Raw genomic sequence first — 18,418 nt, forward strand, 5'->3', positions numbered from 1 at the left:
CCCGCCCGCCAGTTGGGCCGTCAGGTTCCAGGGCAACGAGGCAGCACCGCAGCCCCTGAACCAGAGAGTTCAGAAAAAGTCCCGCATCTCGGCAACCCAGGACAGCTAGGCGCCGGGCTGAGGGTGTGGCCAGGACGCCCTACCCGGAGGGCGTTGCTACGTACTGGGGGACGCGAACGCACGCGCCGCGGCGGGCCCCCCAAGGCCCCAGCCACTCCCGGCACCGACCGGCGCAGAGAACAATGCGCTCTCCTCGGCGCGGAGCCGAGCCGAGCCGCGCCCGGAGGCGGACCCGCCCGGGGCCTGCCGGGAAGTGTAGTACCCGCAGCCCCGCCCGCGCCTGCCCTCCTCTCGTCCGCCAGGGGCCGCTCAGAACTACAAGTCCCGTCAGGCTGCGCGAGGCCTTGCTCGCCAGGCTTTGCAGAAGGGAGTGGGGAGGACATGGCTGAAGGCAGCCCAGGCGGTCCGGCGTGCAGCGGGGTGGGCTGCGGGCAGGACCCGATCCCCAGCAGTGGTGGCAGCAACTTCCCGGAGTACGAGCTTCCTGAGCTGAGCACGCGCGCTTTTCATGTGGGTGCCTTTGGGGAGCTGTGGCGGGGCCGTCTGCGCGGGGCCGGGGACTTGTCGCTGAAGGAGCCGACGGCACCCGCACAGCCCGGGAGCCGAGGAATCGCTGACTCCAACCGGGAAGATGCCGCGGTAGCCCGGGATCTGGGCTGCAGCCTGGAGGCGGCGGCCGAGCTGAGGGCGGTGTGCGGGTGAGTGCTTGGGGCCGGCCGGGGTGCAGCCTTGCTCCTGCGCTCCCCTGGGACTCGTTCTCGAGAGGGCTGTGGTTTAGACACGGGGCAGCACGTCCGCCCTTTCAAAGCTGTCCATTCGTTGGTGCCTTTCCGAACACCGGGAGAAGTCCCACAATCCGAGGGCGCAGTCTCTGCGAGTTGGAGTAAAGGAACAAGTAAGATGCACAAAAGACTGCTTTTTCTATTGGCCAGTTTTTAAACAGCTTGTTAAAAAGGAAAAGCAATCCGGCCCACAGCGGCGTGTACCTGCCATTGACAGACACTGACAATGGAGGAACCTGGTAATGGTGAGGCAGAAGACCGAATTCAGACGAGCCGTGAAACCTATTAAAGAACTCTGATGTCCTTTGGGGACGTCCCGTTTATGTTATTACGGACCCCCCACCCCCACCCCTTTCCACCCCCAAGTGCCTTATTTCGTGTGAAAATACAAAAAAGAACTTTGAATGTTTTCTTTCTCCATGTAACAGTACTGGCTGCCTACAGTCTTTTTCACTATAAAATATTGGCACAGAAGTCTTTGCCCTGAATTCTGGCCTCTCTGAGCCGCCTGCCGGATTTTATCTGACTTTTTAATTATTCAGCGATGTATTTAGGACACAACCTTGACTCCCTGTGGAGAAGGTGCTGGCCAACCTTAAGTATTGCTTTTCTTTTTTGTTTTAGCCTTGATAAACTGAAATGCCTTGAGGAAGGTGAGGATCCGGAAGTCATCCCAGCGGCTACTGACCTGGTGACTTTGGGGTATGGCCTACTCTGCTTTTGTGATGTTTTTGCTTTGCTTTAGGGTGTGGAGGACTCTGCTTTTGATTGTTATTTAAACATTTTTTTTCTACTGTTGAAAGCACAGCCTTGTTATTCATATAGCCACCCTTTCATTCAACTATTGTTAATGTTTGTCCTTGTTTGCTTTAGCTGAAGTGTACTGAATGCCTGCTGTGTCTTTTTCTTTTTCTATACCATTCAGTAAGTTGAGACATAATCCTTTTCCCCTAAATACTTAACCGAATACCTCCTAAAACTGTGTTCTCCTGCATAATTAGTGTAGTATTATTGCGCCTAAGAAAATTGACAAATACATAACCTCTAGTGAACAGTCCATACTCAAATTTGTATTTGTTTTGTAATGTATTTGCGAAAGTGCAGTTAATGTGCTTAGATTCAGAGTGCAAGCTGAATAGTCTGATAGTGTTTCTCAGATATCCATGGTAAGAACCAGTGTTGTGTTTTTGTTTTTTAGAGATTTTTGCCTTAGGTACAGTACATGTGCTTCCGGGGAGAGAGAGAGACAGCGACAGTGAGAGGGAAAGTGAGGAATCACCCCCAGAGGGGATGGCTACGCCGTAGTCTCTTCATTCTCTTGGGATCTTAGGTGCCCACACATGCACGTGTCCAGAGTGATTTTTTAAAAAGAATTATTTATTTATTTAATTCCATTTGTTATTATTTTTTAAAAAGAATGATTTTTAAATTTTATGTATTCGTGCTTTCATTTTAATTTTACCAGAGATAGAGACACAGAGAGATAGAAGAAAAGTGAGAAAGTAAGCCACCAGGTCTCCAGGACTCCAACCACGGTCAGCCATGTGACCTTAAACCACCATGCCACCTGCTGGTTCCCCATTTGTTATCATTATTATTTTAATTTGACCAGAGAGAGAAAGAGAAAGGGAAAGTGAGAAAACAAGTAGCCCTGTCTGGGACTCAAGATGTGGTAGGCCATGTGGGAATCCAGTGCCTTTAACCACCACTCCACCTGCCAGCCCCAACCTGGTGTGATTTTTTTTTTTCTTTTAAAGAATTATTTATTTTTAATTTTATTTACTCATTCTTTTAAAAAAATTTTTTTTTTAGTTCTGGTGATATTTTATTTAGAAAAAGATAAACATCACTGATTCTAAAGATTTCAATTTTTCTTTTTTTAAATGCCACACTAATATCTAATTATAGACATAAAACAGTCCTCAGGGATAGAAGTATTTACACACTGAATGCAGAATAAATATCATTGATTCGTTTTGTATTCCTACTGTCCACCCTCTTTTGCACTTTTCTATGCCTTTTGTAAATCCTTTTCTTTCTTGCTTTCAAATCGACTTTTGGCTCTGGTTTTACCCACTGTATTTCTACTGGTTTCTCCTCAGCTGGGTATAGCAAAAACATGTTCAGTGGGATATCATGTGGAAGAATAGTCTTTGGCTCTTTCTTTCTCAGCTTCTGCACATCCTTCACTTGCTGCTTCTCCCTGTATTTTGCAGCAATAATGGATCTTACAATACGCCCATGCATGTTTGGTGACTGGTAGTGAGGATTTTCATATAAAGTTGGTCCTCCAAAATTCCCCTAGAAAATCTTTATGAGGTTTAGAACAAAACGAGGTCCTATTTCTACAAGAGCAGCATCTTCTATAATCTGAAGGTTCCGAAACCATATCCTGTTATCCAAAATGGTGAAAGTAAACACGTGGTCCACAAATGGTTGACTTTTAGGATGATACCGTGGTGTACTAAAGATCTGAATTAAGAGTGGTAATTCATCAAAAGCAGGATCAAAAGACAAAAGGGGCCGAGAACCTTTCAAACAATTTCCAGTCAGCTTTAGTTCAGCAAGGGTATGAACTAGAAAAATTGTGACAAAAATAAAATTATAACTTTGGCATAATTATTACAAAAGATTATTTTTTCGTTTTTTCATAAAATAAATTTAAAACCAAATAGACTTACTATTTTGAACAAGGAATTTAGCAGATGGTCCACGAGGGGAATTTGAAAGTCACATATAGAGATCCTGTTTTTTCTTAGCTTCAAAATAGATACATTTATTGCAGTTTTTCATTTCATAGACCTCATTAATCACAAATAATTTATCTTTACGATCCATTTTAGTATCTGCTTTAGAATGAGGCATCAGCGTCCTCAAGTCCTGCATTAAATGTCTTGTTCTAAAATTAATTCCTCTGGAAGAAAAGATGAGAATTCGTTCCTTATTTTTCCAATTGCCCTTGCAAACAGGGCCCGGGATACTGTCTCTCTCTTCTTCCTCCACCTCCTCTGCCACGACGCGCCGCTTGTCTGGCATCCCCACATCTTTTTCGTTTCTTTTCGGCTTCTTTGCCTGCACCGCCAAGCCCCCATGCCGTTTTCTCTTGGAGGCCACCATCTTCCCTCACTGCCTGCGCTCCTGGTCTTCCTTCCAGCTGGGCTGTCGCGTGTTTCCGATCTCTATGTTACCAGGCGCTTCATTCTTTTTAAAATTTTTAGGAGAGAGAGAGAAACTGAGGAAGCAAGCTACCAGGTCTAGGACTTGAACCATGGTTGGTCATGTGGGAGTGCCCAGAGCCTTAACCACCACACCACCTGCTGGTTCTCAAGCGTGATTTATTTATTTTATTTTATTTTTTTATTTTTTTGGAGAGGTTTTTGCTATAGGGTGTGTGCGTTCACTAGAAAGACAGAGAGATAGAAAGTGAGAAATCCACCCCCGACCCCCACCCCCGTGGGGGGGGATGGCCACGCTGCAGTCCCTTCTCATGCCATCTGCTGGGCCCATTTTTGTTTTTTAAAAATTATTTATTTATTTATTTAATTCTATTAGTTATTATTTTTTAAAATTAGACCAGAGAAAGAGAGAGAGAGAGAGAGAGAGAAAGAAAGGGAAAGTGAGAAAGCAAACCACCAGATCTGGGACTCAGAATGCGGTCGGCCATGTGAGAATCCAGCACCTTTAACCACCACCCACTGGCCTCCTGATTTTTAATTTTTTTTAAAAAATAATGATTTATTTATTTATTTTTACGAGAATGATTATTACTGTTTCTTCATTTGGCCAGAGAAAGACAGAGAGAAACAGAGAGCGAGAATGAGAAAGCAAGCTGCCAGGTCCCAGACTCAAACCATGGTCAGCCTTGTGGGAGTCCAGCACCTTAATCACCATGCCATCTGCAGGCCCTTGTTTTTTAATTTTAATCTTTGAGAGATCTGTGCTTTTGTAAAATACTATAAAATGTATTACTAGGAACATGGAATTTTAAAAGACAGAATATAAGCCCACAAAATAGTCTTAAATTCAACAGACATAAGATTACTGTCAAAAAAAAAATTACTGTCAGCTTATAATGAAGGTTTCTGAATGGTTGCTCTCATTTTCTGTACAAATTGAATAATAAATAGCTTGCAGGTCAGTTTGGTCTGGCAACCATACTTTGTGAAGCACTATTTTATGATAATACTGTAGAGAAATTGTGAAATTATAATAGTGAAATTTATCATTTCTAGGCTGTGGCCTGTATTTATTTCCCACTGCTTTGGCTATGGTCTGTTATGCTTGATCCCTCCCTTTCTATTCTCCCCAAATATTTAGGCAGTTATTCAGCTCCATCGCACTGCATGGAGTTTCAGCACGAGAAGGTGCTTTCTTGCTCAAGGCCTCTGCCCAGGAGTAGTTTAACTCACCTCTCCTTATTCCCCTGGCCTTGCTGACTTCTGCTCACCCTTCAAGTCTTAGCGAAAGAACTAAGGACTCCATTTAGGTCCCCTTCATTTTCAAAATAGCCAGAGGGCACCTGTGTTTAGCACAGAGATAGAGGAAGAGAAGGAGAGGGGAAAGGGACCTTCCAATGAGACATACTCATGCTATTCTACTTTCTCTTTCATTTCTTCATCTTGTAGGAATTTGGGGCATAGCATGCACATATACCTGGTGTGTTTTTCAAGCTTCCAAGGCTAGGATTTTAACCATAGTCAGCCACGTGGGATCTGGCTGCCTTAACCACTAGGTCCCTGGGCCAGCCCAGGTCCCCTTCTTTTTTTTTTTTAATTTTTTTTTTGAGAGATTTTTGCTACAGGGCACATGTACCTGCCAGAGAGACAGAGAGAGGAGGACAGAAAATGAAAAATCTCCCCCCCTCCCCAATAGGGATGGCCATACTGCAATCCCCTCTCCTCCATGATCCCCTCTTAGAATTTTGGGCATGCAAACACTTACCTGGAGTGAGTTTCAAGCTTCCAGGTCCAGAATTTTGGGCATGCATGCACACTTTCCTGGAGTGAGTTTCAAGCTTCTAGCTCCAGGACCTCAACCGTGGTCAACTATGTGGGAGTTTAGCACCTTAACCACTATGCCACCTGCTGGCCCTCCCTTCTTATTTATTTTTAAGGTTTCTTTCTTTTTTTTTCTGAGTGAGAGAGACAGAGGGAGGGAGCAAGAATACCCTCCCAACAGGATCTTGATGCCACAGTTCACCCCATCCTCAGCCAGCCCCAGGTTATAGGCCCATGTGTGCCTGGTATACTCAGGGAGGTGTCCAGATGTGAACCCAAACCTTTCCATGTGGCTCAACCTCACAGAACTTCATGTATTGTCATTGTACTATGGTCCAGCTCCTGGGTCCCCTTCTTTTTCTCTCTCTCTTTTTTTTTTTTTAATTTTTTTTTATTTAGAGAGGTTTTTGCTATAGGGCTAGGGCGCTTGCCAGAAAGACAGAGAGATATACAGACAGAAAGCGAGAAATCACTCCCCAGGGGGGATGGCCATGCTACAATCCCTTCCCCATTCTCCTCTTGGGATCTTGGGCACGCACGCACACACGCCCGGTGTGAGTTTAAGCCACCGGGTGTGGGACTCGAACCGTGGTCGACTACATGGTAGTCCAGCGATGTAGCCATTATGCCATCTGCTAGTCCCAGGTCCCCTTCTTATGCTCATGTTATACCCTACACTCCCCTGTCAAAACACTTGTATTTTAATTTCATCTTTCCTCAAACTTTCTGAAGTATGCTCACATATATAATTTTGTGTAAAAGGAATCAATGTAGCGTTCCTCAGTCAGGATTCTTTTGATATTGTGAAGCTATATGACTAATACTAATCTTAATGGTCCTGCCAAAAAATTAATCGTGTGGCAAAAACTTAGATCTGTATCTCTATGCTTTGTCTGAACTTTCTTTTCTTCTTCCCACTAACAACTTAACATTAAAACACAGACACACACACACACACACACACACACACCCCATAAACTAAGCATGTGATCCTTTTCTTGTGACATATCATAAATTTCTGGCACTTTTTCCTGTCTGATTAGGAACTGCTTGGTTCATTTTATGTATGTGAGGGGGAGAAAGGTAGTTGGTAGAGACCGATTCTTTCTTAATACATGTTGCTTTCCTTAATCCACAGCAAGCTGAATAATGTCAACACTTTAAATAATGTTGGACTACTTAAACAAAAGGCCTTAATGCCTAGGAGAAGGAGAAAGACATGTTACTACATGGGTGCTACTGGAATTTAACTGTTGTCCCAGAAGTTTTAACTACACTGCTTTTAATACAGTAGCAGTTTTGCTTAAGTTATTCTGCCCATCCTCTTATGTGGCTAAGAAAGCACTGCTTACTGGTCCAGTATTCACCCTTTACAGGATGAAAAGGAGAAATTTTGGAACTCTGCAACAAAAAGAGAAATACAAAATTGGAAAACCTATAACTTTTGTCCCACCACCAAAACAACCATAATTTGAAAAAAAAAAAATTAATATATCTGGACTTTGCTAGAATGACAGAAAAAGAGCACCATTCAATTAGAAATTTTGTAAACTATCACCACCACCCTTGACTAACACAAAAATGAACAAGAGGAAATAAAATCCCAAGAGAACATAATGCAGAATATCAGGAAACAACTGGTTATGCAAGTCAACTTGGGAGACTACCTCCCTTCCAGAAAATAACCAGGAAGCAGAAGAAAACCTGTGAGGTCTCCATGAAAAACACAATCAAATATATTCAGAGAAGTATTTGAGGTTATAAAAACATTTAAAATTTGATAACTTAGAAATTTATAATTAGACATTGTATTTATTTTTTGCTATAGGGCACTGGTGCACGCTGTAGAGACAGACAAAGCAAGAAATCACCCCCTGGGGGGGATGGCCATACTGTAGTCCCTTCTCCATTCTCCTTTCAGGATTTTAGGTACACATGCTGCCAAGTTTTAAGGGTCCAGCGATGTAATCATTAATGCCCTCTGCTGCTCCCATGGAATTAAAATGTTCAAAACTCAGAGTAGGAATCATGAAAAAAGGGAAAAATCAAAAAAGAATTGCTGGAAAGCAGAAAAGAAATAAAAGAAACAACAGAGTTGTTTTGTAAGGGAGTAAGTTATGAAATACCCAAAGGAGAATAAACTCAAATGAAAGTTTCTTAAGAGGCAGTGAAGAAAGGCATGAAAACCTCCAGGAGAATTGAAAATGAAGAAAATGAAAAAGTAAAACGTGTCAGAGAAAGTACTGGAAATAGAAGACAGGTAAAAAAGGTGTAATGCTCATATTAAACACATTTCCTAAAAAAGAAATAAAAGTAGAACAGAGTTAATATGTAAAAATATGGTCAGGACCAGCTCCATGGTTAAAGGAGTCAGATCCCACATGGCTGACCATGCTATTTGAGTCCAGCCTTGGTCACAGCAACTTGGAAACACACCAGGCGCGGGTCTGTCCCAGAATCTTGATAGGATGGAGAAATGGAAGAGAGAGGATTGCAGCATAACCATGTCCCATTACGGATGCTTTCTTCCTTTCCTCTCTCTGGTGAGTACACTTGCCTTCTGACACATACATATATACAAAATACATATATACATACATATGTGTATGTATGCATATGTGTGTATATGTATATATAATGACAAACCAGATAGTAAAAGGTTACATAAGAAAATCGGTAACTAAGGGCATTGAATATGTAAGTATAAAAGTAACCTCTACAGGGGTCAGCAGGTGGCATGGTGGTTAAGGCAGCTGGACTCACACATGACTGACCATAGTTCAAGTCCTGGACCTGGCAGCTTCCTTTCTCACTTTCCTTCTCTCTCTCTCTGTCTCTCTGGTCAACTTAAGAAAAATAAATAAATAAAAATAATGATGAATAAAATAATTATTTTTAAAAAAGGAACCACTAGGACAAAGATAGAAATACCAGCCTTCATTCTCTAATTTCCGAAAGATAAATGAGAACTATACATCTTGGGGCCTGCCCTGTAGCTTAATAATTAAGGGAACTGGATCCCATATGACTGACTGCAGTTTGAAACCCAGCCTGGAGGCTTGAAAAACATGCTGGGTATATGTATGTGCTTGTCCAAAATTCCAACATGATGGAAAAATGGAGGATGGATTGTGGCGTGACCATGCCTCACTACAGGTACTTCCCCACCCCCATGTCTCTCTATTTCTGTCTGGCAAGTACATGTACCCTTCAGCAATTAAAAGAAAAAACTGATTATGTATTAGATCACAAAGGAAACATCAGTAACATCTGTAAAATACAAACATTATAAATATTGTTTTTTAGTTACAATGTAATAAATCCAAAAGACTTATGTATAGCGGCTAGCAGGTAGGGTGGAGGTCAAGGGCACTGGACTCACATGTGGCTGACTGCGGTTTGAGTCCTGGACCTGTGACTTGCTTTTTCACTTTCTCCTGTCTCTCTGTCCCTCTCTAGTCAAATTAAAATAAATAAATAATAAAAAAAAAAAACATATGTTTATAAATTGAATATGAAGGATATATTTAAAGCAGTGATTAGAGGGGGAAAAAGTCATTGCACTTAATATATGTTAATAAAAAGGAAAAAGTAAGGGCCAGAAGATGGCTTGATCCTTAATGCACTGGATTCCCACATGGCTGACCATGGTTAAGTCCTGGACCTAGCAGCTTGCTTTCTCACTTTCCTTTCCTCTCTCTCTCTCTCTTTCTCCCTCTCTCTTTGGTACATACATGTGTCCTGTAGCAAATTTAAAAAAAAAGAGAGAGAGAGATAAAATTAAATTTGTACAATAAATATATATTTTTTGAAATGAAAAAGTAAAAATAGGGGTCAGCAGGTGATGTGTTGGGGTGCTGGACTCCCACATGACTGATCACAGTTTGAGTTCGATGACCAGGTGATTTGCTTTCTCACTTTCTCTTTGGTGAGCATGTAAGCCCTATAGCAAATTAAAGATAATAGCAGTAATAATAAATTAAATAATTTCTAAAAGTAAGAATAAATTAATAAAACTTCCAGCTCACAAATCTAAAAGAACAAAATATACCAAAAGAAAACATTAAGACAAAAATAATAAGGATAAAAGAATAAATTAATGAGGAAAAGAATAGGGAAACAATGGATATAATTAATAAATCAAAATACTGGCTTTTTGAAACAAATAACAAATTAGATAGACTGCTATTGAACTTAAGAACTGGGAATGGGCTGGCTCTAGCACAGAGATTAAACGTTATCAAGGAAGTTGGATCCCACATTGCTGACAAGGGTTCAAGTCCCAGCCCTGGGAGCCTGAAAAACAAACAGACAAACAAACAAAAAAACATGCTGTGCACACATGCCCAGGATCCTGACTGGATTGAGAATTGGAAGAAAAAAGATTGCAGTGTGACTAGGCTATCTATGGGACTTTCTCTGTTGTGCATAACCTCTGACATTATAAAAGAAAGAAAGAAATAGAAAAAACATGGTCTGCAAAATAAGGAGGAAATCACCATTGGCAAATTTTTTAGACGTTTTTTTAAGGTTTGTTTTTCTTTTCCCTTTCATTTTTGCCATAGGGCTGTGTTGTTCCCTAGAGAGAATCAGTGAGACAGTGAGAGGGAAAGGAAGAAATCTCTTCCCCCCTCACAGGGGGATGGCCACACCATAATCCCTTCTCTTCCGTTCTCCTGGGATTTGGGGCACTCACACATGCACGCCTGGTGTGATTTTCAAGCTGGGGTCCAGTACTTGAACTGCCATAGGCCACATGGGATTCTAGTGCTATAACCACTACACCACTTGCTGGCTCTGACAGATTAAAAAAAAATTTTTGTTGTCTTTTAAAGAATTATTTTATTAAGCTTTATCTTATTTACTTATTTATTTTATTCGACCATAAAGAAAAACTTACTTTTTATGAAGGAAACATGACACTGATACTTAAACTATATAATGACTGTATAGAGAATAAAACTTTACACCAGTATCACTCAACACGTCAAACATTAGCAGACACCAACACCACATTAAGATTAGTGTGGTGATACTGACATTACCAAGTTGGATTTATTTTTGCAATGGCAGACTAGTTCAATATGAGAACATCTATGAATATGAGGTATTGTTTAATATTCATAAATCAAACAATAAATCATTCAATCCATTCAATTATTTCTAGAGATGCTGAGAAAGCCTTACAAAATTCAACACCTATGCATGATAAATGCTCAGGGTCAGCCAACCAGTGGCTTGGTAGTTAGGCAGCTGGATCTCACATGGGCAGCTAACTCATGGTTCGAGTGCTAGAGCTGGCGCCTTGAAAAAGACTGGATCATGAGCATGCATGTCAAAATTCCAAGGGGAGAATGCGTTCATAATCCCGACAAGGGATTATGGTGTGACCATCCCCTGGGGGGGATTTTCTCATTTTTCTCTTCTCTCTCTCTCTCTCTCTAGTAAGTGCACACTCTCTATTGCAAAATACAAACAAACAAAAAAACACTCAGGGAAGTAGAAATTAGATACACACTGTTTCAACATGATAAAATAGTTGTATCTTAGGAGAAAAGCTAGTGTCTATTTAATAGAGAAGTAAGAGGTACCAGCATTTCTACGAAGGTCTGGAACAAGTGAGGAGGACTGCTATCTACACTACATTGGAACAGGGACCACTGATATGAGCTATGCAATATAGCATGAGAACTCAGAGGCATAAGAGATAGAGAAGAAAAATGTAGTAGTCTATTTGTAGTTGATATGGAAAACCTCAAGGAAATCAATGCTAAAACTAACCCAAACAAATAAGGATCCAGGGAAATAGCAAGATTCAAAATTGATAGATAAAAATCAGTAACCTTGGGGACCAGCCGTTAGCTTAATGGCTATGTTGCTGGACTCCCATGTAGTCGACGTGGTTAGAGTCCCGGACCCAGTGACTTAAAACCCATATCGGGCGCGTGTGCTTGTGTGCCCAAGATCTCAAGGGGAGAATGGAGGAGATGGGATTGTGGCGTGGCCATCCCCCTGGGGTGTGATTTCTCACTTTCTGTTTCTCTCTTGTCTTTCTGGCAAGCGCACACGCCCTATAGCAAAAACCTCAAAAAAAAAAAAAAATCCTTAGCCTTGGTGTATACATTAAAAGACTTAATGATAGAGAACATTCTATTTACAGTTTAACAAGAAATGTGTAAAATTTAGGATAATTTACAACACTTTTGAAAGACTCAGAAGCTGACTTGAAGAAATTAAAAGTTATTCCCCATTCTTAAAATGATTATACCTTTTAATGATGTCAGTTCTTTCTAAACTTATTTATAAATTCAATGCAATCCGATAAAAATACCAAAACTATCTCTTATTGTATAGAGTTGAACAAGTTGATAAAGTGTATATGGAAAACATGAAAGAATAGCTAGGGACAGGCCAGTGGCAGGGTGGTTAAGGGCACTGGACTCCCACATGGCTGATTGCAGTTTGAGTCCTGTACCTGGTGGTTTGCATTTTCACTTTCCCTCCCTCTCTCTCCCTCTCTCTCTCTCTCTCTGTCCCTCCTTGGTCAAATTGAAAGAAAGGGAGAAAGAAAGGAAGGAAGGAAGGAAGGAAGGAAGCAAGGAAGCTAGCTAGCTTTCTCTGTCCCTCTTTGGTTAAATTGAAAGAAAGACAGGAAGGAAGGGAGGGAGGGATGGAAGGAGAAGAAGAAAGGAAGAGAAGAAAGAAAGTTAAATAAAAATAATTCTTTGAGAATAAAAGAATAGCTACACAAATTCTGGGGAGACAGAAAATTATGAGGGCATAGTAATTTTTACCAATTATTAAAGTGTACTACAGAGTCTTTATAATTAAAACAGTGGAGGTACCAGCAGATGGTGTAATGGTTATGTTTATGTTGAGAGACTCCCATGTAGTTGACCGCAGTTCGAATCCCAAACTCGGTGGTTTAAAACTCATGCCAGGCACGTGTACCCCAAATCCTGAGAGGACAATGGAGAAGAAAGGATTGCCGTGTGACCACCCTCTGGGGGTGATTTCTTGCTTTCTGTCTCTCTGTCAAGCACATGTGCCCTATAGCAAAAATCTCTTTAAAAAAAAAAAAAGAATTATTTTACTGAATTAATTGTCATTTTTAAAATTTTTATTATTTCATTGAAGTTGACCAGAGAGAGACGGGGAGAGAGTGAGAGAGAGAGAAAGAGAAGGAAAGTGAGAAAGCAAGCTGCCGGGACCAGCAGTTAGTGTAATGGCTATGTCGCTGGACTCCCACGTAGTCGACCGCGGTTCGCACCCCTTACCCAGTGGCTGAAAACTCATGCCGGGCGTGTGTGAGTGCGTGCCCAAGATCCTGAGAGGAGAATGAAGGAGAAGGGATTGTGGCGTGGCCGTCCCCCTGGGGGGTGATTTCTTGCTTTTTATCTCTCTGTCTCTGTCTGTCTGGTGAGTGTACACGCCCTATAGCAGAAACCTCTAAAAAAAAAAGAAGAAGAAGAAGAAGAAAGCAAGCTGTCAAGTCTGGAGCTCGAACCACTGTCAACCATGTGGGAGTCCAGCTGCCTTAACCACTATGCCACCTGCTGGCCCTAGCAAAAATCTCTTAGAAAAAAACAAGCCAGAACCAGCAGTTAGTGTAATGGCTGTGTCACTGGACTCCCATGTAGTCAACTGTGGTTTGAGTCCCGGACACCATAGCTTAAATTAGCTCTGGGCACATGTGTGTGCGTGCCCAAGATCCCAAGAGGAGAATGGAGGAGAAGGGATTGCCCCATGGCCATCCCGCCATGGGGGGTGATTTCTCCCTTTCTGTCTCTCTGTCTCTCTCCGTCTTTTTGGTGAGTGCATGTTCCCTATAGCAAAAACCTCTAAAAAAAAAAAGAAAGAAAGAAGAAAAGAAAACCCAGTGGTTACTGGTTCATGAACACATGAACAGACCAGTGAAATAGCATCGAAAGTCCAGAATAGAAAAAGCTTATCTTGATGTAATATTATAAAGTGGAAGACAAACAGAACTGTTCATAAATTAGTGTTTCTCACAGGTGGAGCAATGAACAATTCTGTTACTACATATATTTAGTAGATTGAACAGATAAGTTAAAATGTTGCCAGTAATAAAATAAAATTTCTTATGGAGATAGAAGTTATAAACAAAGAAATGTTAAAGTCTGAAATGAATCCTGTGTTTATAACCTTGTATCTTAGTAAAGCTAGTATCTTATTTAATAAAGAAGCAGTACAGACAGTCTCTGCTAAGGTCTGGAACAAGCAAGGACACCTGCTGTCTTCACTACTTTGCAACAGTGTACTTCTGATATTAGCTGTGCAATTGATACAGCAAAGACCTCTTCCCCCTCCAAAAAAAAAATTAAGATAAACAATAATCAGTAGTCTTGGTGTAGTCATTAGAAGACATATTGAGATCAGAAATTAGTATAAACTCATGGTTTTAAATGTATAAAAGAAAAATATAAAAATGTATTTGTACATGCATGGTTTAGTATACATGGTTATGTTCTTTAGGCTTTGTTGAAAGAATAGCAGCCAACCTGAAAGAGATCCTAATGAATCAGTTTGAACAACAAAATAATGATAGGATTAGATTTTATATAATATAATAGTTAAAATACATAGCTATGTATTTATACCAATATAAAGGATTGAGAAGAGACAGTTCTTTTTATTTTTAAAAAATTATTTATTTTATTTTATTTATTATTATTTTTTCACATGAGTTTTGCCAGAGAAAGAGAAAGGAAGAAGAGTGAGAAAGCAAGCTGCCAGGTCCAGGACTTGAACCACAGTCAGCCACGTGGAAATTCCAGCTCTTTAACCACCATGCCACCTGTTGACCCCAAGAAGAGATGGTTCTTTTTAATAGAATTCTAGTGAATAAGTGCAGGAGGGAAATAGAATCAACATTTGAGATATAATACTACAGTAAAAAACGTTACAGACAAAAGCTACTGGTGAATGTTAAAATTTTGGGGTAAAAATTTGAGGAGAAACAAAAGTGGCATAGTCTCAAACTATCTCCTATCAGATATTTGTAAGGTTCAGAGAGAAGCATGTGTCTTTCTAGTGGAGGAACCTGGCAGATGGGAACTTTAATCAAGGCAAACATGACCTTATTAACGTGCTATATTAACATTATGAACCTCTTGATAAGATGCACTGAGAAGAATGTCATTCTTGTCTTATTCTTGCCAAAAATGCTATCTGTACTCCAGTCAGGAAGAAACAGTAGTCAAACCGAATTGAAGGACATTCTAGAAAATAGCTTATTAGAGCTTCAAAGGTGTCAAGATCAGGAAAGACAAGTAGGGGTTGAGGAATTGAAGAGACAGCATGTCACATGGGATCCTGGATAGCAACCTGAAACAGCAGCCTGAAACAACAACAAAAAAAGAGACATTACATTTAAAATTGTGTGAAATTTGAAAAAAGCCCCTAGCTAGTAATATTATATTAGGTTTTCAGAAAAGTCATGATGCCTTTTTTTCTTGTGCAAAATGCAACCAAAATTAATGTTAATTTCCTATTCATGGCAATTATTCAGTATTCATGTAAACTGTTAAGGGAAGCAAGGCAAGTGATAAAAGGGAACTCGACTATTTTTGGGACTTTTCTTGAAAGCTAAAATCATTTCAAAATAAAAATAAATATTAAAGGTGTTTTTGAATCCCCAGTAAATAATATTGAACTTTGATTTTTCTCATATCCACAACAGGGCTAGAAAGAAGTTCTTGGAGCATCGGGAAGAAACCATAACGATAGATCGCGTCTGCAGACAGGAAACATTTGCGTATGAGATGGTACGATTCTTGTCTTTTTCACTCTTTTCCCCACACGAGAGACAGTGGGCTGAGTGTTTGTGATGACTGGATGGCAGCTTTACACCGGATATGCTTAGCTGCAGACAAACTAGAGAAACTGTACTGGGAACAGGGAGCTAGTGAAAGAAAATGTCCCATATCTTGTTACAACATACTTAACTCAGATTTCTGCCTTTATTTTTGCTCTTAATTTGATCTTCCCCTCAGTATTACGCTAAATTTATGACTTCTCACTACCCTAACCTGGTCATTTTGTTCTGCTTCTGGTTCTGGCCAACCTACATACTTTTACATTTTTATTGGTGGTTTTTTTGTTTGTTTGTTTTTGAGAGGTTTTCGTTATAGGGCGCGTGCGCTCACCAGAAAGACAGAAAGAGACAGAGAGACAAAAAGCGAGAAATCACCGCCCAGGGGGATGGCCACACCGCAACCCCTTCTCTTCCATTCTCCTCTCGGGATCTTGGGCACGCACACACACACGCACCCAGCGTGAGTTTAAGCCACCGGGTCTGGGACTTGACTACATGAGAGTTCAGCGACATAGCCATTATTTTATTTAAAATTTTTTTGTTATAGAGTGCACGTGCTCACTAGAGAAAAAGAGAGAAATAGACTGAGCGAGAGAGAATCTTGGGCACTCATACCCGCATGCCCAGCATGAGGTTAAGCCACTGGGTCCGGGACTTGATCCATGGTCAACTACATGGGAGTCCAGCAATGTAGCCATTACGCCATCTGCTGGTCCCAATTTATTTATTTATTTAATTTATTTTTTTAAGAGGTTTTTGCTGTTAGGGTGTGTGTGCTCGCCAGAAAGACAGAGAGACAGAAAGCTAGAAATCACCCCCCAGGGGGATGACCATGCCGCAGTTCCTTCTCCTCCATTCTCCTCTAGGGATCTTGGGCATGCACGCACACGCACCCACTATGAGTTTTAGTAACCAAGTCCGGGACTTGAACCACGGCTGACTACATAGGAGTCCAGTGACATAGCCATTATGCCATCTGCTGGTTCCTGTTGTCTTTACAATATAGTCTTTCAACCTGTGAACAAGATGCTCCTTATATTTGTTCAGGCTTTCTTTAATTTCATTTCTTCCTTTTTTAAAAAACAAATTTCCAGGGAGCATGTGTGTGAGACACACAGAAAGGAGAAAGAACTCCTCAGTGAAGTGCAGTGTGGCACAATCCATTCTCTCCCATTTCGCTATCCTGTCAGGATTTTGAGAACTCATGCACATGTGCCTGTTGTGTCTTTCAATCCACCAGGGTCAGGATTTAAATTGCTATTGCTCATGTGGAATCCAGTCCCCCAGTCACTAGGTCGTGGAGCTAGTCCCTTTAATATCTTCCAATTGTAGTGTGTAGTTTTTAACATATAAGTCTTTTACTTCTTCGGTTAAATTTCTCCCTCTTTTATTCTTTTTGATGCGGTTGTAAATTTACTTTCTTTTTCAAATTGTTCATTGCTAATGTATGTTGATTTTGTATACTGTCACTTGTTGAATTTGTTTATTCCAACTTTTTTTAGTTATTGTGAATTCTTAGAATTTAGTACATATAAGATCATGTCAGTTGGGGTCAGCAGGTGGCGTAGTATGTTACAGTGTGTTTTGAGTCCCAGACTTGGTGACTTGAAATAACTGGGCATGTGTACCTATGTGCCCAAAATCCCAGGAGAATGGAAAAGGGATTGCGGCATGGCCATCCCCCCACCGTGGGGTTATTTTTCATTTTTTGTATCGCTCTGTCTCTCCAGTGAGTGTATGTGCCCTGAAGCAAAAAATCTCTCAGGGGACCAGCAGTTAGTGTAATGGCTATGTAGTTCAACTCCCATGTAGCCGACCACGGTTCGAGTCCCGAACCCAGTGGCTTAAACTCACGCCGGGTACGTATGCGTGTGTGCGTGCCCAAGATCCCAAGAGGAGAATGGAGGAGAAGGGATTGCGGCGTGGCCATCTCCCCTGGGGAGGGGTGGTTTCTTGCTTTCTATCTCTCTGTCTCTCTCTCTGTCTTTCTGACGAGCGCACGTGCCCTATAGAAAAACCTCTCAAAAAAAAAAAAAAACTCTCAAAAAGATTGTCATTTATGAATACATATGACTATTTCTTCCTTTCCTGTTTGGTCACTGTCCCTCTCTTTTCTAACTCTCTGGTTAGAATTTCCAATATTAAAGTATGAGAGTATGAAATTGAAGCCTTTTCTTACTGATGTTAGGAGAAAAGCTTTCAGTCTCTCACTATTGAGTATGATGTTAGCTATGGGGTTTACATATATGTTCTTCATCATGTTGAAGAGGTTCCTTTCTGTTCTAGTGTAGAGCGTTTTTATCATGAAAGGGTGTTAAGTTTTTGTCAAATGCTTTTTCTGTATCAGTTGAGATAATGATATGTTTTTTCCACATCATTTTATTAGTGGAGTATATTATATTGATTGATTTACTGATGTTAAATTACCCAAGAATAAATCTTGCTTGGTTGTAGTATATAATCCTACTTGATTGTATGTATAATCCTTTTAACTTGCTGCTGAATTTGGCTTATTAGAATTTTGTGGAGAATTTTTGCATTCACATTCATGAGGGCTTTTTTTGGTCAGTGGTTTTTCTGGTAGTGTCTTTGGCTGTCATACCAGGATAATGCTGGCCTCATAGAATGAGTTAGGAAGTAGTCACTCCTCTTCAGAATTTTTTTTGGAAGACTTAGAGAAGCACGTTTCTCAAATGTTTGGTAGAAATCAGTGAAGCCTTTGGTCCTGGACTTTTCTTTAT

At 40.8% G+C, this 18,418-nt stretch overlaps 1 protein-coding gene and 1 pseudogene across 3 annotated transcripts in view; one reads left to right on the plus strand and one right to left on the minus strand.

The window, feature by feature from the left end:
- Window positions 1–394: 394 nt before the first annotated feature.
- The window catches only part of SNAPC3 (small nuclear RNA activating complex polypeptide 3), a 36,842-nt gene continuing 18,818 nt past the window's right edge, over window positions 395–18,418 (plus strand). Inside the window, exons 1-3 of one of the 3 annotated variants that reach the window (XM_027767051.1) lie at window positions 395–758; window positions 1,467–1,544; window positions 15,543–15,627. In XM_027767051.1, the coding sequence (XP_027622852.1) occupies window positions 442–758; window positions 1,467–1,544; window positions 15,543–15,627 (480 nt within the window). In that variant the 5' untranslated portion in view covers window positions 395–441. The remainder of the gene's footprint in view (window positions 759–1,466; window positions 1,545–15,542; window positions 15,628–18,418) is intronic. The other 2 variants (XM_027767052.1, XM_006165315.3) reach the window with 2 other exon arrangements.
- LOC102490602 (ribosome biogenesis protein BRX1 homolog) lies at window positions 2,781–3,959 on the minus strand (annotated as a pseudogene).

The sequence above is a fragment of the Tupaia chinensis genome, unplaced genomic scaffold (genome assembly GCF_000334495.1).
Source record: "Tupaia chinensis unplaced genomic scaffold, TupChi_1.0 Scaffold143888_1, whole genome shotgun sequence".
Lineage (NCBI taxonomy): Eukaryota > Metazoa > Chordata > Mammalia > Scandentia > Tupaiidae > Tupaia > Tupaia belangeri.